The sequence below is a fragment of the Neolamprologus brichardi genome, chromosome 13, assembly GCF_056152115.1.
Source record: "Neolamprologus brichardi isolate AB-2024 chromosome 13, ASM5615211v1, whole genome shotgun sequence".
Taxonomy (NCBI): Eukaryota; Metazoa; Chordata; class Actinopteri; order Cichliformes; family Cichlidae; genus Neolamprologus; species Neolamprologus brichardi.
In genome coordinates, this window is record NC_142116.1 from 22,463,987 (window position 1) to 22,475,116 (window position 11,130).

General features: G+C 41.2%; 1 protein-coding gene across 1 annotated transcript in view; it reads left to right on the forward strand.

Annotated features, from left to right (window-relative positions):
- The window catches only part of disc1 (DISC1 scaffold protein), a 53,915-nt gene extending 43,095 nt beyond the window's left edge, over nt 1–10,820 (forward strand). Inside the window, exons 14-15 of the mRNA XM_087850315.1 lie at nt 6,215–6,337; nt 9,320–10,820. Coding sequence (XP_087706441.1) covers nt 6,215–6,337; nt 9,320–9,508 — 312 coding nt within the window. The 3' untranslated portion in view covers nt 9,509–10,820. The remainder of the gene's footprint in view (nt 1–6,214; nt 6,338–9,319) is intronic.
- Nucleotides 10,821–11,130: the final 310 nt, after the last annotated feature.

The following is an 11,130-nucleotide window of genomic DNA, read 5'->3' on the forward strand; positions in this document are numbered from 1 at the left end:
GAAGCCTTCCCCTTTTCTAACTTTGTATGACATTACATGTAGTTATTAAAAAGCCAGATACCCTAAAATAGGTAATTACAATAAAGTACAGGGACATTACAGTGATACATCACTGAGTCAGATGATGTGATAGCTGTTTAATGGCATCTTTCCAGTGATGGTGTTGTGATAGCATCGGGAGGAGCTCGATTCTCTGCCTCGCGCAGAGCGTCTGACCTCTTTCTCCTTTCCATAATGACTTTAAGTAAATGATTTCCACTTAGCTGCTGCCCTGCTGCCACAATGGAGATTGATTGGTGTGTGTGAGTTTGTGTGGTCATGTGTGTTGCTACTGTTTTCTTCTAACCTCTACTAATTGTTCTTTTATCCTTTCAAGGTCCTTGCATATCTCTCGTTACACTCACCCATAGTTCTGAACAACAGTAGAGACATGATTAAACTGGAATGTTGAATGGTTTCTGTTGAGATTTGTTTGACTGCTTTGCAACAGGTTCCTACATCATACCTCGTATTACAGGAGCTACTGTATACTAATGGTTGTTTTATAATGTTTAACACTGCATTGCTTTTCCACCTCTGAAATGAAATGTATCACTTTGTAGGCACAAATGAAGAAGCACACGTACTGTTGGATGTCAGTCAAACTACAGGTTTAGATCATTGCCAAACAAACATCACAAAGAAAAAGCTTGATGGGTTTTTTTCCCCCAAACTGAACAATTGTGGAGAATCCTGCAGTGTAGGACAGAAGTGCTCAAAAACTGAAGCTGTATTCAAATTCCACTTCACATTTGAATAGCGACAAAATTAAGTATACTCAATCCTGCGCACTATAAAAGGGCTGATTTTTGTAGTTCTTTGTTGATGGCAGCTATTGTCCCACAATGAAAAGCAAAATCATTAAGGTCAGGTAGAAATGACAGTGACATCTCTAGAAAGATGAGGGGGAAAAGGAAAGAAAATATCTTTTTTTGTTTTGGCAAAGCTTATTTGAGTGACATCCCCAAAGTTACCGTCAGCTTGGTGTTAAACTTTACACATATTGTAAACTTTGCTTTTAGGAAAAATCAGTGTTGGGGAGTAACGGAATACATATACCGCCGTTACGTATTTAAAATACAAAATATGAGTAACTGTATTCTGTTACAGTTACCGTTTAAAAAGGTGGTATTTAGAATACAGTTACTTTGTTGAAATAAATGGATTACACGGCGGTACTTCCCTGTTTCATATTGTGGCGGGTCAGGCCTGTTTGGGTTTTGTTTGACAGCTACGTTCTGTTGTTCCAGGTGGCAGGGTTACGGTTACCATGGTTACAGGGTGACGCTCTCTCTCTCTCTCTGCGTGTTTCCTGGGTGAGAGAGGCCTTTTTGTTGTTGTTGTGCTAAGCTAATAGACAGAATGCTACCGGTATAGCCCAAAAGAATGTAGCATCATAGGCAGTGTAGTCCGTGCTGCAGGGAGAATGGACTGCCATACACGTTATGTGTCTGTGAGCGAGGGAGGGAGAAAAAGGAAAAGTATGAGCTGTCATCGAGCAAAAATGGGAGCTGGAAGCATGTGAATATAATAATAACCACTGCAGCCAAGAAGAGTGCCAGAAGAGCCCAGCTGTAAGTAAGCTATTAAGACTGGACTGTATGCTGTGTTCGTGTTTTCCTCCGAAACAGTAAGTTCCGTTGGAGCAGCCTTTCAACGCCTCTCTCTGTCTCTCGCAAGCAAAGTTGACCCAGACAACAAAGTAAAGCTAGTTTTCGGCTACAAGCCCGACACAGAACCCACCGTATTAGCCAGAGGTCCCTTTACTACGGTTCGGAGCCGCGGACCTTCAGTAACAGTAATAAATCACAGCAATAGTACATTCACGTAGTTGTAAACAGCATGATAATATATTAAGTAATCCAAAGTATTCAGAATACGTTACTGTCATTGAGTAACTTAACGGAATACGTTACAGAATACATTTTGGGGCATGTATTCTGTATTCTGTAATGGAATACATTTTAAAAGTAACCTTCCCAACACTGGGAAAAAGTAAAATAGAGTCCAAGTTTCTACTGCCACATTCAAAGTCACTTGTATCACCTCGCTACCCCATTCTGATCCTCGATTTGAACTTCAACGTAAACTGCAAAATAAGGAAATGGGACAAAGCTAAACATTTGCAGCTTTGTCTAATTTCTTTATGGTTTGGATTTTGGGACAGCTGTGTGCATTTATGGCACGTCTGGGAAGCATTTGGACATATGATGCATGCCGACTTTTTGGGGCTCAACCTACATACTAGAGATGGCACGATACCACTTTTTTGTGTCCGATACCGATACCGATATCATAAATTTGGATATCTGCCAATACCGATATGAATCCGATATAGTGTGTTTTTTAATCAACAAAAATGTTTTTTTAATATCTTGCTGCTTTTTGTATAAGTTCATACTCAAGTTAAAAAACAACAACAACACTAAACCTATTCTGTTATACCTGTATGTAAAAAAAACACACTGCACCCAAAATATTTCATAGATCAGCAACACAGATCAATCTAATAAAGTTAAACCTGCACCATCCTTCCTATTCTGGTATTTTAAAGAGTACTTAGCAGAAATATTAAGCAACCTAACTAATAGGGTTGCAAACTCCCAGCAAAAGAAATAGGGAACCACCCTCTTCCTCATGATGCTTAATCAATGTAATCAACTTTAATTTGATGCAGGGTGAAAAAAATTCACAGAAATAAATTATTTTTCAAGAATAATTAAATAGATTCAACATCTTTCTTCAACAGAATTGCAGAATTCACAGATGGTACTTTCCCAAAGGAAAAAGTACTACAGCTTACTAGGGTATATTAGACTTAACAGTTACTATATACAGTAATGGACTTCTATACATTTTACATCAGATTAAAACTTTGGGTGTAAGATTGAGATAATTATTAAATAATTAAAAGCTAGATATTTTAAATGAGAATAAGAAAGAAAAGTATGTCTTTGTGCCCCCTTTTCCCTGTTAATGCCCTATCGGCCCCCCTGGCTAAACTTTGCTAGATCCGCCCCTGCACAGTTACCAGCCGTCAGCTACGTAGAAAACGATCCTGGTGTAGAAAGTAATATTAAATAAATTCTAACAACAGCTTATCAAGCTTAATAGTGCTGCTGTTGTTCAGCCGCTGGTTTCCTCTTTCTGGTGCAAAGTGGGCCAAAAACAAAGAAGAGAGACGGACTCGCGACAGAAAAGCCGATCAGCTGATCATTGATCAGTTTCACGATTGAAGTAGCAGAGGGAGGAAGAGAGAAGAGGCAGTTGCTCTATATATCGGTTGTTAAGCTTAACGCGGGAATGCTTTACAAACATTCAGAGATGAACTTACACACTTGCTTTACTTCTATCTGAGATAGCTTCCTCGGAGATAAAATGTTTGCTAGCAGGCTACAAATACACACAGCCACTCTATCACGTGACCACACTGCTCTGACGTGCTACGGTTATGAGCCGAGTTACGCCGTGTCGCAAGTTTTTTGAGGTGCTTTTTTGATATTTAATGGATCGGATTACATTTTTTATTTCTCTCCGATATCCGATCCAGTAATTTAGGTCAGTATCGGACCGATACCGATACGTAATATCGGATCGGTCCATCTCTACTACATACTGCCTTGAATATGTAATAAAATAACTGCAGTACTGAATTCTCTTATTACTGCACATATTTGTATAAAATGTTCCTTTGCAGACGTATTTGTTGGTAAGGATTAGTGTTGAAACCTAAAAAGCAACCTTTTACATTACAAGGTAGTTGCAACTTGAATATACCTGAAACTGATCATTGTTAAGAAAATTAACTTAGAAAGTACTTCAAGTATGAGCTAATAGCTTTCCTTCAGCAGCGGTGTCGTGGATGTGCTTAACTTGCAGGCTGCTGTTCACTGAGAGACACCTATTTTTTTTTTTAGCATTTTACTGTGATGATGTCCTTGAACGTTTCACCTCAAAATTTGAAATAAGATTTCTGTAACTTCCACTGCAGACAGCTGGCTGCCAAGAGGTAGGAGAGAAATAGAACCCGTGTGAATGCAGGGACCAAAAGACAAGACAACACACTAAAAGTTCTCATACGAAATTTGTTTGATATATTTTTGATGTGTTTTCCTGTACATAAAAAAGTACTTAACGCATTAACGAGGCTAAAATCTTGATTTACGTTTGATCTGCTGTTTACAATATGCTGCAAAATACAGACTTTTACCTCCTGCTGAACTTGTTTGGCATGAACCTCCGTATTACTGGCCTTTCATTTATATTCATTTAGTTTTTATTTTTATTTTTTTATGAAAAAGTCAGGCACTCCAAGTTTCTTATTTAAAATAAATTAGCCATTGTATTTTTTTTAAGCAAATACTGCCTCGAGTGCTATGCCAGTGCAATAATATTGCTTTGTATTGTCCGCCTGGTGCAAAGTGGGTAGAACAGCACCCATGGGAGCATGCACAATTACCTGCTGCCTCTCACTCATTATTGCTTAAATAATCATACCACTGCATACATGAGTTTGAATATTGAATTCCTAAATAATTTCCTCAACACCACGCTCCCCCAGTGTGCTTTGTTTACTTTGGTTTAATAACATTAGCGCTAATGTACAACAGAAATCAACACGCCAATACACGCAAGCCTGCGATTCTATTATGCAAATTGACATGTCGGTGAAATCTGTCGCCTTCTTTGTCAAAGGCAGAGATAGCGAAGAAAGCTGTTTTGATCACCACCTGGAGCAACATTACAATTTGTGATTGTTTTTGGGTTTTTTTTAAAGATTTTGTTTTTGTTTTAAGGGTTTTTAAACAACCTGTCAGGCGTATGTTTTAAAGAGTGTCATTCTGCACGGGGAGCTTTTGTTTTCTGTCCTGTGGTTGTATTGACTTTACAAAAGCTGACTAAAGGCTGGAAAGTAAAGAATCAATTAGCTACACAAACCCAGGGCCCTTATCTGCTGGAGAAGCCCCTAACCTGGATAAACAAACAGCTCACTGAATCTGTTGAGGGGAAAAGATCCAGGACGAGGTGAAGTGAAGCCAGAGGAGAGACTTGTGACAGTGATCGTTTGTTCATTCAAAGTTCCTCAAGCGCTAAAATATCTTTTCTCTGAATGCTGTTTCCTGTGGGCCTCTCCGCATTTAAAAAATCTCGCTTAATTCCATAATTGTGTCAGGATGTCTTGCACATATTGCCGCCCCCAACACTTGCTGTTGTGGTACATTTCTTTTCTGGTGTTACATCATCCAGAGTGGGAGAGCTATTCCAGGGCAGAGACCAGAGACGCGACTTTTCAGTGATTGTTCTGACACCTCTGAGCTGCAGGGAGTTGATTTTTTTTCTTTTTCTTTTAACCTGCAGCTATGAGTCAGATTAGACTCTTTGTGTTGTTTAAGGAGAACACTGAGTCTGTGTGCGTGTGTGTGTGTGTCTGTTTGCTTGAAGTGAGTGTGCGTGTACTCTTGGGTGTGCGTTTGTGTTCTCTATGCTTGATAAGAGAGAAGAAACTAGGACACAATGTCTGCAAAGGGGGCTGTTCTAATTATGGCCAGCTTTGCTCCCCGAATGCTCTGCCCTACTGCACTCTGAACTTCCACCAACCTGACATCCCTGACATTCTTCAAAATGCACCCGGCCTTGTAGCATCTTCTGGTGTGATACACAGATATCTCTTAATGTTGTAAACACTGCCCCCCTAGGTGTGTGTTTGCGAATAAATGCTTTTTGTTGCACATTAACTGAGACTTGCAAGTGGTTAAAATGGCAAAAAAACGTTAGCTGCTTTAAACATGTCAGTGTGTGAGCCTGCAAACAGTTCATCTAACCCAGGGCAACATGAAGCACGATGATAACTTTGAGGTTTATTGTTTGTTGCAGTATCCACATGCAAACACGGTTTGTCATTTTTATCAGGCAAGGAGGGGCTAATAAAATAACTGCCCAGTTGCATTATGGGAGCTGTAGGCAATGTTCTTGTAGCTTGGTGCATGTTACCTTCTAGGAGACAGAAATCTGCAAAGAGTTTCCGAACTCTTTGCTTTTCTTTGGTTGAATTACATCAGATTAGCACAAGCGGTCATTTACTTTTAGTTAAACTTGTGTTTTGATCATTGTCAGTATCAGATGCTTATATTTGAACAACTTCCCTTGTTGACCCTTCCTGTCTTCTCTTACCCAGGATGGGTGCAGCGACACTGGGGCTACCGAACTGACGGAGCGCTGTGAGCAGATCAGCAACAGGCTGCTGTCCTTGGAAGATGAACTGCAGATGGCCATACTGAATCGGGATCAGGCCCTCACCCATATCCTTTAAATTAACTGTAAATATACATCATGCTACAGTCACAGTGGGGAAAACAGTGGCTGGAGCCTGTGGCACAAACATAATCATTGGTGTTGTGGGTGTTGAACTTCCAGTGCCTTTGAAATGGTTGTTTGGAAAAAGTCCAGGTCTCTTACTTATAGTCAGTTGCTGTCTACAGAGCAACCTTGGTGCTCTGTAGACAGCGCACCATTTTATGTTGTGGATAAAATGGCAATAAGACAGAGTCAGTGTGCTATTAGTTTGCAACTGATTGGGGTCAAGTTGGCACTTACAATCTGTTTCTGATAATAGGGCAATTCATTGTGAAAAATCAGTGCAATTCACAAATCTGTTGCCAACATTAATTACTTACATTTAGAGTCCAGCCAGAGTCTCACAGATATGAAACAGAAAATTGCTGCACAAATAGTGACATAGTTGCTCCAGGACAGCAATATAATTGCAAATTACATGGGTGCTGGCTAGCCCTGCTTTTATATAAGAATATTTGAGTTGAGTCCGGTATTGTAAAGTAATTTCACTCATTGATTTAGAGCAGCGGTCCCCAACCCCCGGGAACGGACCGGTACCGATCCGTGACTCGTTTGGTACCGGGCTGCAAAAGTTGAGGCTCAGGTGTGAAATTTGTGGTTTTCGAGGTTTTTATCGGTTTTCAGCGTTATTTTTTTTAAATTGTTTTTATCGTTAACTCTGTTTCCCTGGGTCTTTTCCGGTGTGTTATAAATAAATCTTCTTTTTTTGGTACCGGTACTGGTTTTATTTTGTTGTATTTACCCGCGACACCTTAAAGGCCGGTCCGTGAAAATATTGTCAGACATAAACCAACGCAAAAAAGGTTGGGGACCGCTAGTTTAGAGTGGCTCAGATTGATTGTGACATGCTGACTAAGTTCCTCTGTTAGATTGGCATTATTTGTAAACCTTTACCAATCAGTCTGAGAGTGATTGCAGTCAGCCTGATTTGAACCACCAAGTTTTCCTAGTTGCAATGACTTTGCTGTCCTATATTACTCTTGCATGACTGACCCGATAATTCACACCTTGGGGTCAGTTATGTGTGTCTGTCCATTTATCTGAAACACCTAGTTTTCCTGAAGACCTTCCAACTCTCCAAAGTACACCTTCAAACTACCTTGCTTAACTGCTGACAGACTGATGTTTGCGTTTTGTGACGTTACCATTCAACGAAACAGGGGGGAAAAGGAAGAAAAAATCAGCCTGTCTAATCTGACATTATTTGTCCATTCAGCTTCAAATGTAAGCTGGGTGCAAAGGATTTTTCTTGACAGGTTGGAAGTGCCAGCCCGAAAATGAAACGGTAAATATCCACGTGAGGTTATTAGAGGGCCGCTGATGCGGGCTGCCAGTCACCACGGGCTGAGATTAAAGCCGGTCGACGGGGGCAGTGCCGCAGCAGATAGAAGAATGTCACTGTAATGACTCCCCGTCATATCTTAACGTCTATTCTCCAAGCTGACCCTCCCTCTCTCCACCCGTCCTCACCGCCCCTCCCTTTCTCCATTTGCCCACTTCCACTTGCTGGATGTGGTTTGCAGGAAATTACAATATCCATGATAATGACTCAAATCAAACTGTTGAAGCTGATTACAGGTCACAATACATCATTTTCTGCGCTAATTAGAAGGCTGATTGGAAATAGATTAGTGTGTTTTTCTCGCTCCACTTCTCCCCTCTGCATGGTGGGCGTATTAAGACAGAATCAAAAGGTAATATTTCAACATTGGCGTGGTGAAAATTTGCCACCTTTACCTGCTGTTGCTTAGTTTCTGTCACGTCCAATTTTTCTGTGCTGGACACGGGCTGCAGGTGTATTTAATTTGGCGATCTCTAGAATCAGTGTGTTCTGCAGTGCCCCCCTCCCCGGCTCTTTTTGTTGATCTGTGGTTAGTCTGCTTTTATATCTTTTTAGAGCGTCCCCCACTGTACTGTCAGGGGCCAGCACAGACCCCGTTTGCATGATTTCAATGCAGCCTGGCAGTCGGAGATAGACAGAAACCAGCGCACCTCTTTCCACCTCTCTGCTCTCATGTCCTTATGTGTCACTTATTTCTGATATTTGAAGTCACTGCACTCGTGCAGAAGTGCAGTGGACACTTGAGGACAGTATTGTCGGTTTGCAAGGAAAATTGAACAGAAACTGAACTAGCGAGGCTGGGACTGTTGCCATAGTGACAGTACGATCAAACCGGCAGTGTCTAAGGGTCTTAATTGAGTCCCTGCTCTCAATAACAGGGGGTGTATGGACAACCGCGGAGACTGGGATTGAAGAAAATGAAGACGAGGGTGGGCAAAATCCTGTCGGTGTTTGTGGTTAGTTTTAAGGGGTTTTAAGATCATTCTGAGCAGTTTCTTCCCATTTGGACTAGGCCGCCCTAAAAGTCTTGTCGAACCCTCTGCAGTATTCATGAAAAGCTCTTTAATAGCTGTTTAATTATGAATGAGGACAATCTGTGTCCATTCAGACAGCAAAACGAGCCATCAGGCCCCATCTGCCATCAAAGCCATCCCTTTGATTTGCCACTTAAGCTGGACACTCACACGATTAATTTGAGTTTCTAAGCAGGTTAAACAATCCCCCTCCTGTTGACAGCCTCTATCCCGTTTCATTGATGGTTTATGAATAATTTAGCTGGGCAGTCTGTTTGCTTGGGTCCCCACATTGCCACCCAGCCTCACGGTTGAGACGAGCTCATGAATAGCGAATAATTGGATGGGGTTAAATTGAGTATGACTCGATGATCTGTCCCGATAATCCGCTCGTGGGCCAAAATCGGAGATTGATGACTTCATCACGTTATGGCTGCTCGCTGCTATCGCCATTAACCGTCAGGGGGCACACATCAGGGCACATGTGACATATTTGTCTGTTGGCATACGTTTTATTTACATGTTAATGTGTGTGTGTCTGCAGCAGCATTCTTCCTTAACTCCCTTTGCACAGTCTTTAGAGAAGGAGGTTCAGGAAGTAAAATCCACTTTACAAACCATGCTCGCACAGCTCAAGGTGGAAGACGAGGACGAGGAGGAAGTGAATGAGTTGGATGACCTCATGACAAATGGGATTGAGGAAGAAGAAGAGGAGGAGGAGGAAGAGGACCAGTACTTCAGTGACAGCTGGGACATTTGAAATAGATGTTTGCAGTGTTTTATGAGCACTTACACACAGAATGGCTACCTGATAGGTTGACCTCGGCTTTTGCAGTAGAAGTGACCCCATATCCATTTACTGTAAAGCCTCACTCGAAACACTCGACAAGCAGCCGCCGTGGTACTGCTGAAAGTTTCCATCAGATCAGGTCTGTGTAACGTTTCACCTGCTTCAAAATAAAGAAACGTGATATAAATACAACACATGAGACACTTTCTCCCTTAAAAAGAGTGCCTTTGACGACTAGTTCACATTGAGATGTTTCTTTTTAACCGTTTTCAGATACAGTTTTTTAAGAAGGTCAAATTTATTTTTCACTTTTTAAGCATTTAAATGTCACCACTTTTGTTACAGTCCCATTTTATAAGCAAGATTTAAAGTCTGTGTAACCCATGGCTGCAAATGAAGGTTTGGTTTGAGTTTTGACCAGACACCAAGCGGACAATCGGAAAACGTACAATTTGTTTTCACTGCTAACAGTTTTGCACATAAAATAACATAAAATGTATGCCTATTAATTGTTATTATTATTGTTATTGTTATTATTATTTTGGTCTGCCAGCCACTTTTGTGTGTGTTCTGAACGACTGGACTTTCTTGTAACTGCGTCCATGAAGTAACTCATTTGTGGTGCTACAAAAATGTGAGCTAACTTGAACACTTTATTATCTGTGGGTGGAAAATGCAATATTTAGATTTTTCCGTTGTTCTCAAACGACATTGTGTACTTTAGGTTTTTAACATTTTTGTGACATAAAGGACAAATTACGTCTATGTAGGAATTATTGAGAGATAAAACATCGGTGGGCACATAAAAGGATTAGAAACTGCTGTTTTTGTTGTTTTTTCCCCTCTGTTTGCCACTGGTTGTGTTTTTTTATTCATATTTGTGCTTTCACCTATTATTGAGTTCTGTTTTTTTAATTTTTTTTAATTTACTAAGCAGCTGTACCTTATTTTATATTTATTCCTTCCAGTTTCTCACTAATTACAGCATGTACCGTTCAGTCTGATGTTGCCTCCTGCTGTTTTCTACTTGCATTGAGTTACAGCCTCTTTATGGATTGTTTTTTTCCCCCGCTCATAGAAAATTTGCTGGCACGCTGCCAGGCAAGTGAGGGCAGCGGTGACAGGCAGAAGATATCAATACGGTAATAAAGGTCCTAGTGAGGTCTTTGGGGGATACATGGGTTTCTGTTGTTATCTCACCTCAGCAGCAGCGGTGGCTAATTGGTAGGCAGCCTCACGGAGGGCATGTTGGAGGAAAAATGGGATGGGAACGGCACTTTTTTTTCTGATTCTGTGTTTTTTGGAGCGGGGGCTGTTGGGGGATTCTGCCGTGCCACGCTCTGGGCTGTAAACACAGCTGAGCGTTCAGGGGTTTTTCTGCAGAAGCACAATGGGCCGTTCTCACATTACTGCCAGTTTGCCAAACCACTTGCCAAGCTAGAAATCTCCACATCTATCAGCTTCAGACAGAGCCCAGTACACACACACACACACACACACACACACACACACACACACACGCACACCTTCCTGCCAAACACCCCAACCTCATAATTGAATCTATGCTTGCATCATACTGTGCCCCACGTGGC